This window comes from Tachypleus tridentatus, chromosome 3, assembly GCF_004210375.1.
Source record: "Tachypleus tridentatus isolate NWPU-2018 chromosome 3, ASM421037v1, whole genome shotgun sequence".
NCBI lineage: Eukaryota > Metazoa > Arthropoda > Merostomata > Xiphosura > Limulidae > Tachypleus > Tachypleus tridentatus.
In genome coordinates, this window is record NC_134827.1 from 28,363,897 (window position 1) to 28,390,043 (window position 26,147).

At 34.1% G+C, this 26,147-nt stretch overlaps 1 protein-coding gene across 1 annotated transcript in view; it reads right to left on the reverse strand.

Moving 5' to 3' along the window:
- Positions 1 to 1,324: 1,324 nt before the first annotated feature.
- LOC143245774 (cell adhesion molecule Dscam2-like) overlaps positions 1,325 to 26,147 on the reverse strand; it is a 73,236-nt gene continuing 48,413 nt past the window's right edge. The window contains exons 8-12 of the mRNA XM_076492028.1: positions 25,429 to 25,577; positions 19,901 to 20,032; positions 19,611 to 19,775; positions 10,793 to 10,863; positions 1,325 to 1,603 (exon numbers count right to left, since the gene is read on the reverse strand). Coding sequence (XP_076348143.1) covers positions 1,325 to 1,603; positions 10,793 to 10,863; positions 19,611 to 19,775; positions 19,901 to 20,032; positions 25,429 to 25,577 — 796 coding nt within the window. The remainder of the gene's footprint in view (positions 1,604 to 10,792; positions 10,864 to 19,610; positions 19,776 to 19,900; positions 20,033 to 25,428; positions 25,578 to 26,147) is intronic.

The window sequence follows — 26,147 nt, forward strand, 5'->3', positions numbered from 1 at the left end:
ATTATATTCATTTTGTCAGTTCTTGTGTATGACCATTCAAGCAGAGTTATGTAATCAGATATAACTTTGATTCAAAACAATAAATAACGGCTCGTGGAGAACAACCACAATAATATAATATTAGATATAGAATTCGACCACATTATTTGTCAAATTGAGATACCATTAGGGAGTTACATTAATTTGAAAATTGTACAAGTATGTTCTTTTATAACAACATGACATACAAGGTTTCTAAAATTCTGAAACCGAAGGTGGTTATGATATTGTATTCATTTCCCACTATTAAGGCACTAGAAACCATAAAACTAGTCCTAATCTTCAGTTCATTAGATTAAGGCACTAGAAACCATAAAACTAATCCTAATCTTTAGTTCATTAGATAGACATTACACTGTAATTAAACATTGTTATTAACGTATGCCATCATTGTAGTTTAAGGCTTGTTTGGTTTGGTTTGTTTTGAATTTCGCGCAAAGCTATTCAAGGACCATCTGCGCTAGCCGTCCCTAATTTAGCAGTGTAAGACTAGAGGGAGGACAGCTAGTCATCACCACCCACTGTCAACTATTGGACTACTCTTTTACCAATGGATAGTGGGATTGGCCGTAACATTATAACGCCCCTACGGCTGAAAGAGACGAGCATATTTGGTGCGACGGGGATTCGAACTCGTGACCCTCTGATTACGAGTCGAACGCCTTAACCACTTGGCCATGCCGGGGTCCGTAGTTTAAGGTAAATCAACTAACAAATCCCAAGAATTTAAAAAAAACATTTTTTATTGGAAATTTGAGACTTTGATGAATGTACGAGGTGTCTGGCAGAATAATAGAACATATTCATATCGGTACAATGACATTTATTGTCCAAAAAATGCAAAACTCATAGCCACTCGTAGGCCAAACCGCATGGTAATTCCTTCATTGAACCACCTTATTAACCAGCTACCATTTATTTTACGAAACATGGCAACACGTTTTCTGTAGAAATTCTCATGTAACAACCGCCCCTGTGTTCCCTAATAAACATGGCAACGGGTTTTCTGAGAATTCTCATGTAACAACCGCCCCTGCGTGCCCTAATAAACATGGCAACAGGTTTTCTGTAGGATTCTCATGTAACAACCGCCCTGCGTGCCCTAATAAACATGGCAACACGTCTTCTGTAGAATTAATTCCTTTGAAACAACTGTCTCTGCCTGCCTGAACAAACATGACAACACGTTTTCTGCAGAATTCCTTTGTAACAACGGCCCCTGCATGCCGTAACAAATAAAGCAGTTTATCCTCTGTATACACATTAGTATCACTGATCCTGCCTGCTATAACCAACGTCTTTTGACTGCCATTTTCATGAACTTACCAAACTGGGGAGTTCTCATGTAAACTTCGTCTGACGAAGGACCTGGACCCTTGCTGTTGAAAGCCTGAACAACAACAACGTAGTCGGTGTTTCGCTCTAGGCCTGAGATCTCTAGTTCGGCCAAGTCTTCGTCTCTGAGCACCACAGTTCTGTAGGTGAAGGGATGTGATGAGCCTCGTGGTTTTATCCCAACGTAGTAACCTTTCACATAATCTCCTGTTCCTGGTTCTCTCAAGAGCTACGTATAGAAAAACAAACTTAAAATTTGGTTTATTTCTAAAGCCGTTTTGAAGGTGATCGTTCTGTCTTTGTATCACTTTAATTAAGATCGTACGTATTCTATGATATTTAAAGTTCATTTATTCCAGAGACAAGCAGACGTTTCTAATATTGTCAAGATAAACATTACAGGCATAACACATAGTTGGGACCCTACAAAAAAAACAAAAAACAACAAACAAATAAACCGCAACACGAAGTATTTGAGAAGAGAACGAGCACGTGCTACGGAACACTTGCAATAAAATATCAGTTATTTATAACTTAGGGCATACCAATTAATGTCATGATTTGAAGTTTAATTAATTTTCCGGGTTTTCCTTAGTTAAGCCTAATTCTTCAAAGTCTGGACCCATTTTTGGGAGCATTCGGTCAAATTTGTAGCAGTTTTCAGAAACGTAACACAATTATGTCGTATTTTTTATTTTCATTATGTACAAATTATTCACAGTGGTATGGCACACAATATGTGACATAATATATCTTTGTACCCATTTCAAGATATTTTCATATAAAAAGTATAGCACAGGGTGTTCGGAAAGTCAGTGTGCACATATATTATTTATTAACAGACATGTTTCAATACAAAATACAGGAGGTAAATATGAATGACAATTATAAACAATGTTGAAAGTGACCCTCGTTGGCATCAATACAGGCTTGTATCCTTCTTATTTTGTTTCTAAACACCGCTATCAGTTGCTGGCTTGAAATAGACTGAATGAATGCTGTTGTACAAAACTGCACAGTGGATTTTCGAACACCCTGTATAAAGACATTTTTAGTTTGTTTGTTTTTTCGGGTGAAAGGACCATATCCAGATAACACTTTGTAAGGGGTATATGGTACCTTCAGTACACTAAATACAGTTCTTTTTTTTTATGATTTGCTTTGGTAAATCTAAGTGTAGCACACAGTCTCCAGTACAGCTTGAGACGAGGTCGTGTATCGGTCGTGTACTTTTGTCCGACTGATGTCTATTTCACACGTTTACTGAGAGAAACGTCTTCTGGTCAATAAGTCAGAACATCTGGTTGTGAACATTTCTCCACAAGCGATGTACGGTTTTAGTAAACTTTAGCGGCCTTTCTTCAAATTGACTTATTAATGCGAATGGATGGCAAAAGACTTTAAGATAGAGTGTCTTCGGATTATCGTGTACACGTTACTCATTTGTCATCTAATTAAAATTATTCGAAAAACAACAGCCCCAAAACCCTGAATACAGACTGTTTGTTTTAGAATTTCACGCAAAGCTACACGAGGGCTATCTGTGCTAGCCTTTCCTATTTCACCAATATAACACTAGACGGAAGGCAGCTAGTCATCACCACCCACCGTCAACTTTTGGGCTACTCTTTTACCAAAGAATAGTGGGATTGACCGTGACATTATAACGCCCCCACGGTTTAAAGGGCGAGCATGTTTGGTGCGACGGGGATTCGAATTTGCGACCCTCGGATTACCAGTCGAGCGCCTTAACCGCCTGACCACGCAGGGCCTGATTATAGCCAGAATTGAATTATGAAACTGACGAACAAAATGAATCCGAAAAATGAAAACCCGACTGTTTCAAAATTCGATCAGGCTGGAAATGTCTGATACTTTCGATAAAAGTAAGCTAATAACACAGATCAAAACACACACAAAGTAGTGAGTAACATGGTACAAACTGCATCGTATTTAATGTACCAATCAAACTATAGGTACGTAATGCCATAAAACAAATAACACAAAAAACAACAATAACCAATAATGATCGAAATCTACTGATACGTCAGCGCAGCATCTCCTCTCTTATCGATTTCTTTAACCGTAATTGCCAATAATACTGTATGAGGTTCGATCGGTCAGCGAAGGAGATTTAGATTAGCTTTTAATCCATATAATAGCTTAATAATAACGATTTTTTTAAATGTTAAATATGAATAAAATAATAAAAGAACTGTACGATGTTTAGGGTCTCCTGTAGTTACCACAAATACTTTACTGATTAGCAAGTTACTGATTAGCAAATAACAATTAATTTATTTTACTAAATTATTTAGCAGATGAAAAAAACAAATTTTTTAGCGATTGTGTATAGTTTTATAACATTTCGTGCCATAATCGTGGATTAAGAAATACGTAATCTATTGTTGTATGTTGTTGATACACAAAAGTAAAAATGTACTCAATTTATTTGTTATGAATTTCGCGCAAAGTTACACCGATGTAATGAGTCCTTACTCTTGTGATTGGTTCGTTTGTTGTGTTAGCCGTCCCTAATTTAGCAGTGTAATACTACAGGAAAAGCAGAATTATTTACCACCCACAGCCACCCCTTGGGCTACTCTTTCATCAACGAGTAGTGGGCTTGGCATTATAACGCCCCCACGGCTGAAAGAGCGAACATGTTTAGTGTGATATAGATTCGAACCCGCGACCCTCAGATTGTTAGTCGAGCATCATAAACACCTGATCCATGTATTTGATAGGGTGAAAAATAATTCTCTCATAATTCACCGATTAAACAAGAAAAATTTCATGCTACCTAAGCCTAACTACAACGCTATTTATGACAATTTATCTACAACATTGCTTATCACAATAAATAATCCCACTGCCTAATGATGCACTAAGAGCAACCAAAGTTTCCGTTTGTGTTCTTCAGTTTGTTTCCATAGTGTGTGAAATCTTTTGGTTTGTTTTGAATTTCGCGCAAAGCTGAACAAGGGGTCTCTGGGTTAGCTGTCCCTAATTTAGCAGTGTAAGACTAGACGGAAGGCAGCTAGTCATCACCATGCACCGCCAACTCTTTTACTAGCGAATAGTGGGCTTGACCATTATATTATAACGCGCCCACGGCTGAAAAGGCGAGCTTGTTTGGTGTGACGGAGATTCGAACCCGCGACCCTCAATTACGAGTCGAGTGCCTTAACCACCTGGCCATGCCGGGCCGGTTGTAAGTGCAGAGCTAGACAGGGATCGAAACTCGAATTTTTGCGTTATAGTCTATAAAGCCTACCTCTGACCCAATGATATTTCTGTGAGGCCAGTTTAGTTACATCTACACATTTTTTAAAACCTGTTTAACACAAATTTAAAAATAAATTATATTTCCGTGTTGTTCTCACGTAGTGTTACGTAAAGAATATTCATATCAAAGTTAAAAAATATATAAATAAGAAAAAATATATTGGAATTCATTACACTGAGCGAGAGCAAAATTATATGTACACAAGATAGAGACGAGTAACAGTCCTAGATCAGGCCCGGCACGGCCAAGTGTGTTAAGGCGTTTGACTCGTAATCCGAGGGTCGCGGGTTCGATAACCGGTCGCACCAAATATGTTCGCCCTTTCAGCCGTGGGGGCGTTATAATGTGACGGTCAATCCCACTATTCGTTGGTAAAAAAGTAGCCAAAGAGTTGGCGGTGAGTGATGATGACTAACTGCCTTCCCTCTAGTCTTACACTGCTAAATTAGGGACGACTAGCGCACATAGCCCTCGAGTAGGTTTGCGCGAAATTAAAAAAAAACACCAAAAAACAAACAAAACAGTCCTAGCGGCAAAATGTTCAATTGACTTGAGAACATTTTAACGTTACTATTAATACAGAGGATTAAGTGTATTTACTTGAGCACATAAACTCACAACCCTTGGTAACAATAGATTTCAATGCTATACGAAAACAACTTAGCCTTATTCCACGTCGGACATACACATTTAAGAACCAATGGCATTATCAGTAATTTCTGGTTTTATGGTTCTCTCGTGAAGAGTTTATTGAACCACTTTTTGTTTATGCATATATGGACCTGGTCGTAACCAATTGTTGAGCTTGTCCGAACTGTAAATACGATGAAATATGGTTTGTATCCCGTTGCTGTTAGACGTATCTCTGCACTCTGGAGTCACAGTGCGCTATAATGCTGATAGTAAAGTCTTACAATTTTGTAAAACAAGAGTATCCCAACTGGCGGCGGATGGTGATAATCAGCTGCCTTCTCTCTCTAGTATACCAGTTCCAAATTAATCGATTCGCAACCTGCGGGTCGAGGGTTCGAATCTTCGTCATCGAACACGGTCGCCCTTTTAACCGTGGGAGAGTTATAACGTGACGTTTAATTCTACGATTCTTTGTACTTTATCACTACTAAGTTAGGGACAGCAAACGCAAATAGTCCCCGAGTAGTTTTGAGTGAAATTAAAAAAAAAAACGAATGAACAAACACAACAGTCTGTTAAATAACATATCGCAGACTCTTTATTTACCTGTAAATCACATCAAAAGACCCGGAACTCAAAAATTGATTCAAATAAACAAAAATTATCTAATTAGCTGAATCCATAGTAGAAAGCTTTATTTAAAGAAAACCGCACTGTACCATATTTTGTCGATTTCGAGAAAGCATTTGGCAATGATTCAATGATCGGAATGTCGTAATTTGTACTACCGCTAAGTATTATTCGCTGACTATCCAGTTTTATGGAAAACAGAAAACGTAGAGTTAAACGTAGAGGGCACATTTTCGAGACTTCACTCCCGAGCCAGGTGTCTCTCAAAGATAGGTAGTTAGCCCTATTTCGGTCATCACGTTTGTCAGTCATGTATTCCTAGGCGACATAATCTGTGGATACGACATAAGCTATGGATACGCATCGCAATTTGTAGATGAAATTGCTACTTAGAAGAGTGCACGGACCCCGGTAATAGCTTCCACCAATCTATAACAACAATAGAATAGAATAGTAGAATATTCACAGAACTTCTGCACCATTATACATGACTCAGCAGATAGTCTGATGTGCTATAAGAAAACACACACAAAAACTAGTGGTTCTTACAAAACTATACATAAGAAAAACACAAAACTGGTAAAGCAGATACATTCACCTTACCGGTCACAGTTCTGTCAACCTCCATATTTATCGTTGTGCCATATGATACTGCTAAAAATAATAATTTAATATTGGCCACAAGAGAACGCTACTGTAGATTCCGAATATACCTTCGATCTTTCGATTCAAAGGAAAATATTTTCTGCTTTACGAGTTTTAATGTTGAGATAATACAGAAACTTTAAATAAAACACAGCAGATTTATAAAATAGACAGACATCTTTCTGATGTCTCGTCCATCTTCCCTTGAGATGTCAAAGTAAAATGAACCTGTAAAAACAACATTAAATCTTACACCAAAGGCTTCGAAGGAAAGAATTTAACTTTTATTTGGTCGTTTTGGTTTGTTTTAGAGCAAAACCACACAATAAGCAACCTGTGCGGGGTTCATCGCTTTGAGCCTCAATCCAGATTTTAGTTGTCACTGGCTCTCTTGAAGGGAGGGAGGGGAGGTGTACTTTTATTACGGATCATAAATTTCTTCATTGTTTTATTAAAAATTCTATCTTGAGTTTGCATTATATGTGGACTTTGCAATCTACTACGTGTTTATAACAACAAATGTTATTAAAACAATATTATAGAGAGTGTATATTTTGAAAATCACTCGTCGCGTCATATCACGATATATGTCACTGACATGTGTAACTCACGATACAAAACATGCAACATACGTGAAAAGCTCATGTTTAAAACGTATTAATTATATTACTTCTCTACATGGGTAAATCGGATAATTAGAAATGAACAAGTTAAATAAAGCAACAAAGTAAGCATGTAACGTAAAACACGACTGTTGACTGTTGCAAATTAGATTAAACCTTGGAGCTCTGCTGAGGAACCACTGAAGAGAACAGTGTAATGATCAATGTCTTTGAAGTTGACGTAATACAAAATGACTGGATTCGGTGTATCGCACTATTAAATTAAAGGTCACTGCGCAATCGTCGGCACAAATTTCCATGGAAATGGACACCTAATCAGCATCAGTTATTCATATGGGAAATAATTGGATCATAAAGAATATTCATTACTTTATAAATTGTATCGTTAATATTGGATCCGAGCATAGCTATATTTGGAGTGTGGTAACTTTAACAGTGATACGTTCTAATAGACCAAAAGGAGAAAAATAGAGGAAGTTATAAAACTGGCACTTGTAGTTTTATTAATTGTTTTGGTATTAAGCACAAAGCTACACAAAGGGCTATCTGTGCTCCGCCCACCACGAGTATCAAAACCCGTTTTTAGCGTTGCAAGTCCGCAGACATACCGCTGTGCCACTGGGGAGAACTGACTGATTGTTTTGGTATTAAGCACAAAGCTACACAAAGGGCTATCTGTGCCTCTCCCCACCACGGGTATCAAAATCCGTTTTCTAGAGGTGTGAGTCCGCAGACATACCGCTGTGCCACTGGGGAGCTGTAACTTGAGTGTAGAAAGTGTAATAAATAATGCAAGATAAATTAATGCGAGTTAACCAATACAGGAGCTACAACTGTGTTTCGATAGAAATAGAGTGCCCTATTTCCTTCTTCTTATTTCGGAAATAAATGATATCTGATCTTTTGAATTTGATTTTCAGATAACATCCAGTACAAGAAAAACGTTTATCTACTTATATATGTATATGTTTGAGTTAAACTGCCCATATTCAATACCCAACACCCATTCCGACAGACACGGCCCGGCATGGACAGGTGGGTTAAGGCGTTTAACTCGCAATCTGAAGGTCGCGGGTTCGAATCATGGTCGCACCAAACATGCCCGCCCTTTCAACAGTGGGGGAGTTATAATGTGAGGGTCAATCCCACTATTCGTTGGCAAAAGAGTAGTCCAAGATTTGGCGGTGAGTGGCGATGACTAGCTGTCTTTCCTCTAGTCTTACCCTGCTAAATTAGGCTAAACAAACAAACAAACAGACAACGCGACTAAAATACTCTCAGAAAGTAAAAAATTCCAGGTGAGATAAAAAGAGAAAGAGAGACTGCTCTCTGAAAATATGTACATGCGCAATAGCGTGTTTGAAAAAAATTACATCATTTTTCACTTACACCGCAATGTAGACCAACATTTAAAGGTAATCGATTTCTAATCATTCTACGTCATTCCATTCTAATGTATGGCTACAGAATATCAATGGGCCCATTAATAATAAATCTCTATAAGAATATCTATTTGGAAAAGTGTCCAATTTTTTTATATAAAAACAATATCTATTTTTTATAGCACAACATAGGCGCCTTTCCTTCATTTCAGGTTCAATATTTCTAGGTAAACCGCAGTGTAGAGACGCTATAAGGCACAAGAGCTGGAGTTAACGTTAATGACTCATTTTGACTTATTTCACAGTAATTCAGCCCAGTCTCCTTCGCAGGTGATAAACGGCAAAATGGACACGTTTACCGAGAAGTATTCCAAACGAGTTGTCTCCTTATATTAGGCACAAATAGTAGCTCTTCGCGCTAAACAAATATTGTATCTCTAAACATTGGACAAACATATCTTCAGTCATTACCTAAATATGGTATCTATAGGCATTAGATAATTATAGTATCTTTACATATTAAACAAATATACCATCACTACACATTAAATAAATATATGAAGTATCTCCAAACATCGGAGAAAACACGGTATTTGTAAACATAGACATACATGGATTTTTTGAATAATGGATCAATTGGATAAATTATTTACAATGCTGGTTTGTTTTCATACAGAAAAGTAAGTATAATGTTATTTTATATCTAGTTTTGTTTACATGTATACAAACTCACACATACATATATATATATATACTTATTTTCATATCAATGTTTCTCTCTATATACATTTATGTTCACAAAAGTTGAGTACGTGGTATTAAAATGATATGCAGCCTTGTCACGTGGTTACAGTCCATGTGGAAAAGTCCGGCTATGGTATTTCTGTGTATTTGTGACTAAGCACAAAACTACACAGTGGGTTACCTGTGCTCTGCTCATTACGGGTATGGAAACTCGATTTCTAGTGATGTAATCCAGAGATATATCGCTGTGCCACTGGGGGGATTCTCTTTCTGACCATCTCACATCTTGAAATAGCCCTGTAGCATAGTTTCCATTTCAAAAGGCTTCGTCGTAAAATTGTCATGTGCAAAAACACACCTCTCTTCTTTTAATCTTTCCATAATTCATCTAATGTGCAAATATAAAGATTAACCAACACCTGTTTAAAGCGTCTAGTCGCACAAAAATTCATAGCTGCTGCGTCCAGCAACTGGAACGGCATGACATCGTATGTAATATCATGGATTCTTGTTTCATTCTCCAACTGCTTGAGATATGCAATGATAATAAAGGAGATATGACTGGAATTTTTTTCTCGGGGAACTCGTATCCTATTTGCTTCTTTTCCAACGGATATCTTTCATAGTTGTTGCATAGTGGTTTCTGAAACTTTGCTTACCACGCTTTGAGTACGACGTTTTTGCAACACGTTTTCTTATGGTCCTGGTACCCTAAGCTGATCCACATTCTTTTGACTTTTAATGTTATTAAGGGCAAGAACATTGCATTTCTTTTGAAATTATAAATCTCGATCTTTACAACATGAGCTTATTTGTTTTGTTTGAAGCTGGACACAAAGCTATACAATGGGCTATCTGTATGTGCTCTGACTACCAAGGGTATCGAAACCCAGTTTCTAGCGTTATAAATAAGCAGACGTACCGTTGTGTTACTGCGAGTGTAAGAATACCGGGTATTTTGCATTTGAAGAGGTTACTACCTATCTCCCCACAACGATCGATTTTCTGCAATATTACGTTATTTACAAAACGCCAAATAATGGAAAAAAATGCGATTCTGATACATCCTGTTCCACTCTGATAGTCTGTGGTTGTCACGTAAGTTTCAGGTTTGCGTATTCAAAATCGTTTTAGCATAACTTTTTCAACTCTGTGAACGTGAATCTATTTCTCTGATTCGTCTCAGCACATGATGCTGCGCTGTTCGACACAAGGCTTAAGAATACGGCATTACATCGATCCAAAATTTATATTGACGTTTGTTGCTCTTTGGTTCATCGAATTTCATGTCAAATATCCTTTGTTAGTTTTTCAGTTTCTTCTTTGAAAAGGAGAAAAAAAATTGTTGGATAGAAAAGAGAAACGTATTCGAAACACAGAAGTACAATTTCTGCTTCAAAATTGAGAAAAAAGTCGTTCAAAGAAGAAGAATGATAAAAAAATTATTATAAATAAATAAAAAAAGCACCTACCAGCCATGACACAAGAATTTCTCTGGAGCTTACTGCAACAGCTCTGACACCAGATGGCGCAGTCTGAGGAGCTTGGAAGTAAAATGAACATTATTTTTAGTTGTCCCTCGTGGATATAAGTACATTGGGAAAAATTATTTTACAAACACTAAGACAAATACAAATACGTTACTAGATTGCCAGAAGAATGGTATACAGCTAATGTATTAATGAATGTATATAGATGCGTATATTCTAAGTTATCCATAGTTTAGTTACATGAACTATTGTTAAACGTCTACCTACGTACAACGTGTATATCTAATAGGCAATTAATTTGTTTCATTTCTACAAAAGCCAAAGTTGTTAGCAGTATGTACTTTTCTTCCTAATTTCTTTTCTATATCTTTACCTCTATGACGTTTGTTGAAATACGCTTGTTTGTAGTACTTTGTATTAAGTTTCTTACGCCAAAGTCGGCCGTTCAATATATCAAATTAGAAATAATATATTTTTCCAACTTCTATACTTACATGGAGAGCTCATTAAAAAAAAACAAGAAACACAACGACTACAGTGAGCAGACTTATTAAGAATGTTTTTCATGTGTGTAGAACAGATAGTTTTGTCACGATAATAGAATAGCTCGGAGCTAAATGAAAACATACGTTTTCGAGTTTCGATGAAGAAACTTACATACGTAAGCAGTGTGCAGACACAACGACTAACACATCTGTAGCATCTTGTTTCTAATATATATTTATGGAAATTATATGCACTTAAAATCGGTATCGAGAAGTCAGTGTCTTGTCACACAGTTTACACTAAATAATAGATAGATACTGCGATTGTTTTGAAACTATAGAAACCGTGTTACATGCAGACCGTAATGCTTTATGAATATATTTGAAACATTGTATGCATATTGTAATGTCATGTTTTAGTACAGTTAAAACCGTGTTATATACAGATTGTAATATTGTGTTTGGTATACCTAAAACATTGTATATACAGATTGTAATATTGTGTTTGGTATACCTAAAACCTTGTATATACAGATTGTAATAGTGTTTTTGGTATACCTAAAACCGTGTTACATACAGATTGTGATACTGTTTTTGGTATACTATACCTAAAATCTTGTATATACAGATTGTAATATTGTGTTTGGTATACCTAAAACCTTGTATATACAGATTGTAATAGTGTTTTTGGTATACCTAAAACCGTGTTGTATACAGATTGTAATGCCGTGTTTGGTACACTTATAAAAGAAAACGCGAGAGAAGTTTCCTATAGTTACTAAACTACTGGACGAGTGGTAGTTATAATAACAAAGAAAACCTACAGGAGGAAAGTTCTTACAAACAAATGCGATGAAGATAAAAATTTGTTCGTTTTTTTTGTAGAGGAAAGGCCACATACGAATACCTGGTGTATCCACCGCGGAATCGAACCTCGGATTTTAACATTGTAAGTCTGCAAACGTAGCACTGTTCCATCGAGAACAACATTTATAGAAAAAATAAAGATGCGCTTTTAAAGTTTTACAGTTTTAATTGTACAACATTACACGAACACTTCTGTAAAATTTGGTTTTCATCTCAGTAGACATTTAATAATTCAGATGAAGGCTGTTTCCTTAAAGTATTTGCAATTTAAGGAGAAAAGCGAGCACTGTACTACGAGATATCCAGGAATGAAACAGTCGTCATACATAACTAAATACAATGAATGGGAAATTAAAAATGGTAAACAGAAACAATCACGTGTTTCAGGGTAATTTTTCTCAAGATTGAAATATCCATACAAACTAATTACAGTTTCAATTTGGTTTCTGAGGATTATTGGCCCGGAATGGCCAGGTGGTTAAGGCATCCGACTCTCCATCTGATGGTCAATGGTTCGAATCTCTATCACACCAAACAAGCTCGCCCTCTTAGTCGTAGGAGTGTTATAATGTGACGGTCAATTCCATTATTCGTTAGTAAAAGAGTATCTCAAGAGTTGGCGGTAGGTGGTGATGACTAGCTGCCTTCCCTCTAGTCTTACACTGCTAAATTAGGGACGGCTAGCGAAGATAGTCCTCGAGTAGCTTTGCGCGAAATTCAAACAAACAAACAATCTAAAAATTAGCACAATCATATATCACGTGTATTTATTTATGAACACTGGTTTCTATTTCGTATTCTGCTCATTTCTCCTGGTTATATCACTCATATAGAATAGTCTTTCCTAATTTCCAGGATTTTGATGCACTGATAGAAAACATCGAATAACGTCGTGATAATTGCGAAAATATTATATGTGCGTTACTGGCAAAATAAAACAAAGGTTTTAGATCTTTTCAAAACACGGTGATTTAGAAATAAATTTAACATAAACAATAGATAACGTCTCTTCTGTAGTCAAACTTTCTCTCAAAAAAGGTAAAGTGAATTAATTAGATAATATCTCTTCTGTAATTAAACCTTCTCTCAGAAAAGGTAAAATGAATTAATTAGATAACATCTCTTCTGTTGTCAAACTTTCTTTCAGAAAAGGTAAAGTGAATTAATTAGATAACATCTCTTCTGTAGTCAAACTTTCTTTCAGAAATGGTAAAGTGAATTAATTAGATAACATCTCTTCTGTAGTCAAACTTTCTCTCAGAAAAGGTAAAGTGAATTAATTAGATAACATCTCTTCTGTAGTTAAACTTTCTTTCAGAAATGGTAAAGTGAATTAATTAGATAACATCTCTTCTGTAGTCAAACTTTCTCTCAGAAAAGGTAAAGTGAATTAATTAAATAACATCTCTTCTGTAGTCAAACTTTCTTTCAGAAAAGGTAAAGTGAATTAATTAGATAACACCTCTTCTGTAGTCAAACTTTCTTTCAGAAAAGGTAAAGTGAATTAATTAGATAACATCTCTTCTGTAGTCAAACTTTCTTTCAAAAAAGGTAAAGTGAATTAATTAGATAACATCTCTTCTGTAGTCAAACTTTCTTTCAGAAATGGTAAAGTGAATTAATTAGATAACATCTCTTCTGTAGTCAAACTTTCTCTCAGAAAAGGTAAAGTGAATTAATTAAATAACATCTCTTCTGTAGTCAAACATTCTTTCAGAAAAGGTAAAGTGAATTAATTAGATAACATCTCTTCTGTAGTCAAACTTTCTTTCAGAAAAGGTAAAGTGAATTAATTAGATAACATCTCTTTTGTAGTCAAACTTTCTCTCAGAAAAGGTAAAGTGAATTAATTAAATAACATCTCTTCTGTAGTCAAACTTTCTTTCAGAAAAGGTAAAGTGAATTAATTAGATAACATCTCTTCTGTAGTCAAACTTTCTTTCAGAAAAGGTAAAGTGAATTAATTAGATAACATCTCTTCTGTAGTCAAACTTTCTTTCAGAAAAGGTAAAGTGAATTAATTAGATAACATCTCTTCTGTAGTCAAACTTTCTTTCAGAAATGGTAAAGTGAATTAATTAGAAAACATCTCTTCTGTAGTCAAACTTTCTCTCAGAAAAGGTAAAGTGAATTAATTAAATAACATCTCTTCTGTAGTCAAACATTCTTTCAGAAAAGGTAAAGTGAATTAATTAGATAACATCTCTTCTGTAGTCAAACTTTCTTTCAGAAAAGGTAAAGTGAATTAATTAGATAACATCTCTTCTGTAGTCAAACTTTCTCTCAGAAAAGGTAAAGTGAATTAATTAGATAACATCTCTTCTGTAGTCAAACTTTCTTTCAGAAAAGGTAAAGTGAATTAATTATATAACATCTCTTCTGTAGTCAAACATTCTTTCAGAAAAGGTAAAGTGAATTAATTAGATAACATCTCTTCTGTTGTCAAACTTTCTTTCAGAAAAGGTAAAGTGAATTAATTAGATAACATCTCTTCTGTAGTCAAACTTTCTTTCAGAAATGGTAAAGTGAATTAATTAGATAACATCTCTTCTGTAGTCAAACTTTCTTTCAGAAAAGGTAAAGTGAATTTATTAGATAACATCTCTTCTGTAGTCAAACTTTCTTTCAGAAAAGGTAAAGTGAATTAATTAAATAACATCTCTTCTGTAGTCAAACTTTCTCTCAGAAAAGGTAAAGTGAATTAATTAGATAACATCTCTTCTGTAGTCAAACTTTCTTTCAGAAAAGGAAAAGTGAATTAATTATATAACATATCTTCTGTAGTCAAACATTCTTTCAGAAAAGGTAAAGTGAATTAATTAGATAACATCTCTTTTGTAGTCAAACTTTCTCTCAGAAAAGGTAAAGTGAATTAATTAAATAACATCTCTTCTGTTGTCAAACTTTCTTTCAGAAAAGGTAAAGTGAATTAATTAGATAACATCTCTTCTGTAGTCAAACTATCTTTCAGAAAAGGTAAAGTGAATTAATTAGATAACATCTCTTCTGTAGTCAAACTCTCTTTCAGAAAAGGTAAAGTGAATTAATTAGATAACATCTCTTCTGTAGTCAAACTTTCTTTCAGAAATGGTAAAGAGAATTAATTAGAAAACATCTCTTCTGTAGTCAAACTTTCTCTCAGAAAAGGTAAAGTGAATTAATTAAATAACATCTCTTCTGTAGTCAAACATTCTTTCAGAAAAGGTAAAGTGAATTAATTAGATAACATCTCTTCTGTAGTCAAACTTTCTTTCAGAAAAGGTAAAGTGAATTAATTAGATAACATCTCTTCTGTAGTCAAACTTTCTCTCAGAAAAGGTAAAGTGAATTAATTAGATAACATCTCTTCTGTAGTCAAACTTTCTTTCAGAAAAGGTAAAGTGAATTAATTATATAACATCTCTTCTGTAGTCAAACATTCTTTCAGAAAAGGTAAAGTGAATTAATTAGATAACATCTCTTCTGTAGTCAAACATTCTTTCAGAAAAGGTAAAGTGAATTAATTAGATAACATCTCTTCTGTAGTCAAACTTTCTCTCAGAAAAGGTAAAGTGAATTAATTAGATAACATCTCTTCTGTAGTCAAACTTTCTCTCAGAAAAGGTAAAGTGAATTAATTAGATAACATCTCTTCTGTTGTCAAACTTTCTTTCAGAAAAGGTAAAGTGAATTAATTAGATAACATCTCTTCTGTAGTCAAACTTTCTTTCAGAAATGGTAAAGTGAATTAATTAGATAACATCTCTTCTGTAGTCAAACTTTCTCTCAGAAAAGGTAAAGTGAATTAATTAGATAACATCTCTTCTGTAGTCAAACTTTCTTTCAGAAAAGGTAAAATGAATTAATTAGATAATATCTCTTCTGTAATTAAACCTTCTCTCAGAAAAGGTAAAGTGAATTAATTAGATAACATCTCTTCTGTTGTCAAACTTTCTTTCAGAAAAGGTAAAGTGAATTAATTAGATAACATCTCTTCTGTAGTCAAACATTCTTTCAGAAAAGGTAAAGTGAATTAATTAGATAACATCTCTTCTGTAGTCAAACTTTCTCTCAGAAAAGGTAAAGTAAATTAATTAGATAACATCTCTTCTGTTGTCAAACTTTCTTTCAGAAAAGGTAAAGTGAATTAATTAGATAACATCTCTTCTGTAGTCAAACTTTCTTTCATAAATGGTAAAGTGAATTAATTAGATAACATCTCTTCTGTAGTCAAACTTTCTCTCAGAAAAGGTAAAGTGAATTAATTAGATAACAACTCTTCTGTAGTCAAACTTTCTTTCAGAAAAGGTAAAATGAATTAATTAGATAATATCTCTTCTGTAATTAAACTTTTTCTCAGAGAAGGTAAAGTGAATTAATTAGATAACATCTCTTCTGTTGTCAAACTTTCTTTCAGAGAAGGTAAAGTGAATTAATTAGATAACATCTCTTCTGTAGTCAAACTTTCTCTCAGAAAAGGTAAAGTGAATTAATTAGATAACATCTCTTCTGTAGTCAAACTTTCTTTCAGAAAAGGTATAGTGAATTAATTATATAACATCTCTTCTGTAGTCAAACTTTCTCTCAGAAAAGGTAAAGTGAATTAATTAGATAACATCTCTTCTGTTGTCAAACTTTCTCTCAGAAAAGGTAAAGTGAATTAATTAGATAACATCTCTTCTGTTGTCAAACTTTCTTTCAGAAAAGGTAAAGTGAATTAATTAGATAACATCTCTTCTGTAGTCAAACTTTCTTTCAGAAAAGGTAAAATGAATTAATTAGATAATATCTCTTCTGTAATTAAACTTTCTCTCAGAAAAGGTAAAGTGAATTAATTAGATAACATCTCTTCTGTTGTCAAACTTTCTTTCAGAAAAGGTAAAGTGAATTAATTAGATAACATCTCTTCTGTAGTCAAACTCTCTTTCAGAAAAGGTAAAGTGAATTAATTAGATAACATCTCTTCTGTAGTCAAACTTTCTTTCAGAAATGGTAAAGAGAATTAATTAGAAAACATCTCTTCTGTAGTCAAACTTTCTCTCAGAAAAGGTAAAGTGAATTAATTAAATAACATCTCTTCTGTAGTCAAACATTCTTTCAGAAAAGGTAAAGTGAATTAATTAGATAACATCTCTTCTGTAGTCAAACTTTCTTTCAGAAAAGGTAAAGTGAATTAATTAGATAACATCTCTTCTGTAGTCAAACTTTCTCTCAGAAAAGGTAAAGTGAATTAATTAGATAACATCTCTTCTGTAGTCAAACTTTCTTTCAGAAAAGGTAAAGTGAATTAATTATATAACATCTCTTCTGTAGTCAAACATTCTTTCAGAAAAGGTAAAGTGAATTAATTAGATAACATCTCTTCTGTAGTCAAACATTCTTTCAGAAAAGGTAAAGTGAATTAATTAGATAACATCTCTTCTGTAGTCAAACTTTCTCTCAGAAAAGGTAAAGTGAATTAATTAGATAACATCTCTTCTGTAGTCAAACTTTCTCTCAGAAAAGGTAAAGTGAATTAATTAGATAACATCTCTTCTGTTGTCAAACTTTCTTTCAGAAAAGGTAAAGTGAATTAATTAGATAACATCTCTTCTGTAGTCAAACTTTCTTTCAGAAATGGTAAAGTGAATTAATTAGATAACATCTCTTCTGTAGTCAAACTTTCTCTCAGAAAAGGTAAAGTGAATTAATTAGATAACATCTCTTCTGTAGTCAAACTTTCTTTCAGAAAAGGTAAAATGAATTAATTAGATAATATCTCTTCTGTAATTAAACCTTCTCTCAGAAAAGGTAAAGTGAATTAATTAGATAACATCTCTTCTGTTGTCAAACTTTCTTTCAGAAAAGGTAAAGTGAATTAATTAGATAACATCTCTTCTGTAGTCAAACATTCTTTCAGAAAAGGTAAAGTGAATTAATTAGATAACATCTCTTCTGTAGTCAAACTTTCTCTCAGAAAAGGTAAAGTGAATTAATTAGATAACATCTCTTCTGTTGTCAAACTTTCTTTCAGAAAAGGTAAAGTGAATTAATTAGATAACATCTCTTCTGTAGTCAAACTTTCTTTCAGAAATGGTAAAGTGAATTAATTAGATAACATCTCTTCTGTAGTCAAACTTTCTCTCAGAAAAGGTAAAGTGAATTAATTAGATAACATCTCTTCTGTAGTCAAACTTTCTTTCAGAAAAGGTAAAATGAATTAATTAGATAATATCTCTTCTGTAATTAAACTTTTTCTCAGAGAAGGTAAAGTGAATTAATTAGATAACATCTCTTCTGTTGTCAAACTTTCTTTCAGAGAAGGTAAAGTGAATTAATTAGATAACATCTCTTCTGTAGTCAAACTTTCTCTCAGAAAAGGTAAAGTGAATTAATTAGATAACATCTCTTCTGTAGTCAAACTTTCTTTCAGAAAAGGTATAGTGAATTAATTATATAACATCTCTTCTGTAGTCAAACTTTCTCTCAGAAAAGGTAAAGTGAATTAATTAGATAACATCTCTTCTGTAGTCAAACTTTCTCTCAGAAAAGGTAAAGTGAATTAATTAGATAACATCTCTTCTGTTGTCAAACTTTCTTTCAGAAAAGGTAAAGTGAATTAATTAGATAACATCTCTTCTGTAGTCAAACTTTCTTTCAGAAAAGGTAAAATGAATTAATTAGATAATATCTCTTCTGTAATTAAACTTTCTCTCAGAAAAGGTAAAGTGAATTAATTAGATAACATCTCTTCTGTTGTCAAACTTTCTTTCAGAAAAGGTAAAGTGAATTAATTAGATAACATCTCTTCTGTAGTCAAACTTTCTTTCAGAAAAGGTAAAGTGAATTAATTAGATAACATCTCTTCTGTAGTCAAACTTTCTCTCAGAAAAGGTAAAGTGAATTTATTAGATAACATCTCTTCTGTAGTGAAACTTTCTTTCAGAAAAGGTAAAATGAATTAATTAGATAACATCTCTTCTGTAGTTAAACTTTCTCTCAGAAAAGGTAAAGTGAATTAATTAGATAGCATCTCTTCTGTAGTCAAACATTCTTTCAGATAAAGGTAAAGTGAATTAACCGATGTCAAAAATGTAAGTACATTTTCCATATAAGTTGTACAATTTATATCAAAGTTAGGTCAGAATTTGCCTTTCTTACAATATGAGTTAACTTATGTCAAAATGCAAGTCTGAAATTTCCATTTAAATGGTACAATTTATATTAACATTAGGCCAGAAGTTGTCTTTCTCACAATACCTACAGTTATTTCTTTAGCTTTTTCTAAGTCTCGAAAGCCAAAATATTTCCTATTCAAAAGTGCAAATAATGAAGCTCTCCAATTATTTTAAACTTCAACTTTCTTTCGTGAAACTAAATCCTGATATGTTTTTTTAAGACTTCGTAACTTATTTTCAACGTTTTTTTTTGGGAGGGGGAGTAAGGGGGACTTCCATTTATAATTAGTAAGTATTCTTCCTTCTACTTACCTTCTACCGCAGTCTCCTGTTGAATTTCATTGGAGAAACGACCAATCCCGATTGAGTTCACTGCTCTAACCCTAAATCTATAAAGGGTTTGAGGTTTGAGATTACTTATGGTAGCAGCTGTTTCACTCCCTGACATCAGTTTTTGGTTTATTTGGGTCCATTGATCTTAAAGAATACAAGGAAAACTACAGTCGGTAAGCTTCGTGTTTCTTATCATCTCTGATTATGAGAAAGACTAATTAGTAATTAACAAAAAGGTAAACTGTTCTTCTTTCTAAACTAACACTCACCATGATCTTCCCGCCATTGAACTTGGAATTCTGTGATTTCAGAATTACCATTATATGGAAGCGACCATGTCAGAAATACATCGTGACTTGTTACTTTTTCAACTTGAATGTTATGAATTGAATCAGGGACCTCTGGTGTAAAAAAAAAAAGAACCGTGCGTTAAAGACTTGTTATAAACGTGAGAGCGAAAAATATATTTTGTACTATTTGTAATTACATAAAATACGTTTGTTTGTTTTATGAATTTCGCGCAAAGCCACTCGAGGGCTATCTGCGCTAGCCGTCTCTAATTTAGCAGTGTGAGACTAGAAGGAAGGCAGCTAGTCATCACCACCCACCGCCAACTCTTGGGCTACTCTTTTACAAACGAATAGTGGGATTGACCGTCACATTATAACGCCCTCACGGCTGGGAGGGCGAGCATGTTTGGTGCGACCGGGATTCGAACCCGCCACCCTCAGATTACGAGTCGAACGCTTTAGCTACCTGGCCATGCCGGGGCTTTATAAAATACGTTATTGGCTTGAAAAGTTTACAGAAATTACTTTTACCTTTATAACATTTTATTACTGATTTTACTTTAGTTTTTGCTTTTAACCTTTATATCGATCTTTCTAGTTATTTATTTTAACCTAGAAACAAAAGTTACAGTAAAAATTGAGGGAGTAGAAATTTATGTTTTTAACCATCAATGTGACAAATACGTTAATATAAGATAATTTGAAAAAAAATGTTGTATCTTAAATTAATTGAGGGTCCCTTTATCATAACTTGTTTGATATTTTTTTGGCCATAAGAATTTGTAATACTCCCTTAACGACGTTTCTTTGTCTTTAATTCACGATTTTCGCGTAAAGCTACAGAGCAGACAATCTGTGTACACCTCTCCCTAGTTCTGAGCTGACAGATGAGAGAGAGGGTAGTTACTCAAGTGCACACCTCTCCCTAGTTCTGAGCTGACAGAGAGGACAGCTACTCAATATCACCAAGCGCTAAATCTTGAAATAGTGGGGTTTTGGTAGTTACTCTTATAACACACCTACGGACCTAAACTGCACAAATTGAGTTTGAGATAACGGAACACTAAGCACGAATCATCGTATTCGCAGTTTGACTTCACTAAACGCTTAGCCAAATGAGGTCCACGATCATTAGAAAAGTCATAATCGAATTTAACGGTATAAGTAACTTAATAGTAAACGACTTTGACAAATTAATTCTGAAACTGAATTTATTAAGGAAATGACTGAAATACTATAGACCATTGCAATTTCTGACCTTAATTAAAATTTTCAGTACGAGGTCACATCTCTTAGGCAGTTAAGTCGATGCAGGTGTTAAAGTAATAAAACTACAGACACTGAATGTATTACACGAAACAAAATTTGGAGTGTTACCATGTCGTTACAATCCATGTCACAACGTCTGATTAAGCTCTCTTTGACGACCATTTTGAAAATAGCACTGCATGCTGGTTGCTGGTGCAAAAGGCTTCATCATGAGACTGTCTTACCCAAAGCACATCATTCCTCCCTGTATAGTTTCCATAACCTCTCAATGCCAGTTTCAACAGTTGGAGTGCACAGAACCTTTAGAAGCGCTATTTCCGCCACTCGACCAGTACGTCTTTATACGAAATAGCAGGACTAGTAGTTAAATTCTCCAACTCTTTGAGGTATGCGACGGTTGAAATGAAAGTATGATTGGAAGGTATATCTTTGTGAACCCATACTCATTAAACTTCGTTTTCGTAGAAAGGTCCTTCTTCATCAGGTTGAATACATTTGATTGAGACACATGAACGGACTTTTTCACTGGCCTTTGTGTCCTAGGACTCTCACCTTGTACAGAAGTTTCACTGACCAACCAGTCTTTGAAATTCTAAATACCCGATCTTAACAAACCTTCGTGATTTAAATATGTATGAATAATTTTAGATCAAAGGGTTATTGCCCAAAACTTTTAAAGCGATCAATGTTCGGTGGCACCACGTTACTTACGAAACTCCAAACAGTCTCAAAATGTAGTTTTGATACATCGCGGTTCAGAAACTTTATATCGTTGGTGGATGTCACGTGCGTTATCGATTTGCTTATTCAAAATCCTTTAATTTTACCATTTTTGTTTGGTGACAATTGAAATGTGAAATAAAACAGAAAGTTAAGTCTACCTAGCTTTAGAGATCCCAAAACTATGATCAAGGAAAAATAAAACAGAAGTTAAGCCTACCTAGCTTTATATATCACAAAACTATGATCAAGGAAAAATAAAACAGATAGTTAAGTCTGCCTAGCTTTATATATCACAAAACTATGATCAAGGAAAAATAAAACAGATAGTTAAGTCTGCCTAGCTTTATATATCACAAAACTATGATCAAGGAAAAATAAAACAGATAGTTAAGTCTGCCTAGCTTTATATATCACAAAACTATGATCAAGGAAAAATAAAACAGAAAGTTAAGTCTGCTTAGCTTTATATATCACAAAACTATGATCAAGGAAAAATAAAACAGATAGTTAAGTCTGCCTAGCTTTATATATCACAAAACTATGATCAAGGAAAAATAAAACAGATAGTTAAGTCTGCCTAGCTTTATATATCACAAAACTATGATCAAGGAAAAATAAAACAGATAGTTAAGTCTGCCTAGCTTTATATATCACAAAACTATGATCAAGGAAAAATAAAACAGATAGTTAAGTCTGCCTAGCTTTATATATCACAAAACTATGATCAAGGAAAAATAAAACAGATAGTTAAGTCTGCCTAGCTTTATATATCACAAAACTATGATCAAGGAAAAATAAAACAGATAGTTAAGTCTGCCTAGCTTTATATATCACAAAACTATGATCAAGGAAAAATAAAACAGAAAGTTAAGTCTGCTTAGCTTTATATATCACAAAACTATGATCAAGGAAAAATAAAACAGATAGTTAAGTCTGCCTAGCTTTATATATCACAAAACTATGATCAAGGAAAAATAAAACAGATAGTTAAGTCTGCCTAGCTTTATATATCACAAAACTATGATCAAGGAAAAATAAAACAGATAGTTAAGTCTGCCTAGCTTTATATATCACAAAACTATGATCAAGGAAAAATAAAACAGATAGTTAAGTCTGCCTAGCTTTATATATCACAAAACTATGATCAAGGAAAAATAAAACAGATAGTTAAGTCTGCCTAGCTTTATATATCACAAAACTATGATCAAGGAAAAATAAAACAGATAGTTAAGTCTGCCTAGCTTTATATATCACAAAACTATGATCAAGGAAAAAAAAACAGATAGTTAAGTCTGCCTAGCTTTATACATCACAAAACTATGATCAAGGAAAAATAAAACAGATAGTTAAGTCTACCTGGCTTTATATATCACAAAAGTATGATCAAGGAAAAATAAAGCAGAAAGTTAAGTCTGCTTAGCTTTATATATCACAAAACTATGATCAAGGAAAAATAAAACAGAAAGTTAAGTCTGCTTAGCTTTATATATCACAAAACTATGATCAAGGAAAAATAAAACAGATAGTTAAGTCTGCCTAGCTTTATATATCACAAAACTATGATCAAGGAAAAATAAAACAGATAGTTAAGTCTGCCTAGCTTTATATATCACAAATCTATGATCAAGGAAAAATAAAACAGATAGTTAAGTCTGCCTAGCTTTATATATCACAAAACTATGATCAAGGAAAAATAAAACAGATAGTTAAGTCTGCCTAGCTTTATATATCACAAAACTATGATCAAGGAAAAATAAAACAGATAGTTAAGTCTGCCTAGCTTTATATATCACAAAACTATGATCAAGGAAAAATAAAACAGATAGTTAAGTCTGCCTAGCTTTATATATCACAAATCTATGATCAAGGAAAAATAAAACAGATAGTTAAGTCTGCCTAGCTTTATATATCACAAAACTATGATCAAGGAAAAATAAAACAGATAGTTAAGTCTGCCTAGCTTTATATATCACAAAACTATGATCAAGGAAAAATAAAACAGATAGTTAAGTCTGCCTAGCTTTATATATCACAAAACTATGATCAAGGAAAAATAAAACAGATAGTTAAGTCTGCCTAGCTTTATATATCACAAAACTATGATCAAGGAAAAATAAAACAGATAGTTAAGTCTGCCTAGCTTTATATATCACAAAACTATGATCAAGAAAAATAAAACAGATAGTTAAGTCTGCCTAGCTTTATATATCACAAAACTATGATCAAGGAAAAATAAAACAGATAGTTAAGTCTGCCTAGCTTTATATATCACAAAACTATGATCAAGGAAAAATAAAACAGATAGTTAAGTCTGCCTGGCTTTATATATCACAAAACTAGTTTTTTTCTACTGGAAGCAGATTAACATTTTTGATTATTCACAGACCATGTTAGAATATTGAGAGTAGTGATTTTCATTTAAGTTTTATGTAAATACTTTATGTAAGACTGGCGAGTAACGAGTTTCTTCATACGTAGGTATTTATTTGTGGGCCTGGCATGGCCGAGCGCGTTAAGGCGTGCGACTCGTAATTTGAGGGTTGAGGATTCCAATCCCCGTCGCGCCAAACATGCTCGCCCTTTCAGCCGTGGGGGCGTTATAATGTGACGTTCATTCCCACTATTCGTTGGTAAAAAGAGTAGCCCAAGAGTTGGCGGTGGGTGGTGATGACTAGCTGCCTTCCCTCTAGTCTTACGCTGCTAAATTAGGGACGGCTAGCACAGATCGCCCTCGAGTAGCTTTGTGCGAAATTCAAAAACAAACAAACAGACTTTATTTGTGACGATACTTGTACGACTTATACTTTCTGAATCAGTTGTAAAAGTAGATCTGTGTAACCAATCATAAAAGAGTTATAATTTTTAAAATGTTACTTGAGATCTTCAATAATATTTAACTGTTAGTCCTTTTGATTGTGTCCATTTTTTAAATATTAAAATAGTTAATCATGTTCTACTGCTGTTGGAAAACTCAAGGAAATAATATAGAAACCAAAATTATTAATTCGTTTGACATGGTTCATCGTTTAATTAATGGTAACGCTACGGAGATACAATGCAAAAATCCTGGGTTTGATTCCCCGCGATGGACGTAATGAAAATAGTGCATTGTGAAGCTGTGTACTAAGAAAACAACAGTAAACACTTACGACATTACCTTGAACATTGACTTGAATAAAACTTACGACACTACCTTGAACATTGACTCGATTAAAACTTACGATACTACCTTAAACATTGACTTGATAAAACTTATGACACTACCTTGAACATTGACTTGAATAAAACTTACGACACTACCTTGAACATTGACTCGAATAAAACTTACGATACTACCTTAAACATTGACTTGATAAAACTTATGACACTACCTTGAACATTGACTTGAATAAAACTTACGACACTACCTTGAACATTGGCTTGAATAAAACTTACGACATTACCTTGAACATTGACTCGAATAAAACTTACGATACTACCTTAAGCATTGACTTGAATAAAACTTACGACACTACCTTGAACATTGACTTGAATGTTCTTTCTGTCTTCTCCGTAGTCGTTTCGAGCTATACATGTATAGATAGCGCTGTCGTCTCTTGAAACCAAGGGAATTGTTATTTCTGCTAGTTTTCCTTCTGGTGTGGGATCTTCTCTGTATATGTAGCTTTCCAGATAAAAAATGTCCAAAAACAACGTTAGAAAAATGAAACATTTCCGTTCCTTTCGACGAGAAACGTCTATTCTACGTTTCATTTTAAGAGGTCAGAATATATTTTTGTGTTTGTTTGTTTTGAATTTCGCGCAAAGCTACTCGAGGGCTATCTGCGAGCATGTTTGGTGCGACCCTCAGATTACGAGTCGAACGCCTTAACATACTTGGCCATGCCGAGCCTTCTGTACACGAACTGCAATTACTACGAAAGAGCCAGAGGGTTATGAAAAGCAAAACATAAAAACAATGAAAGTTTGACTTAGTTCTACCTATGTAAGGCCCCGGCATGGCCAGGTGGTAAGGCGCTCGACTCGTAATCTGAGGATCGCGGGTTCGAATCTTTGTCGCACCAATCATGTTCGCCCTTTCAGACGTGGGACGTTATAATGTTACGACCAATCGCGCTATTCGTTGGTAAAAGAGTAACCCAGTATTTGGCGGTTGGCAATGATGACTAGCTGCCTTCCCTCTGGTCTTACGCTGCTAAATCATGGATGGCTAGGGCAGATAGTCCTCGTGTAG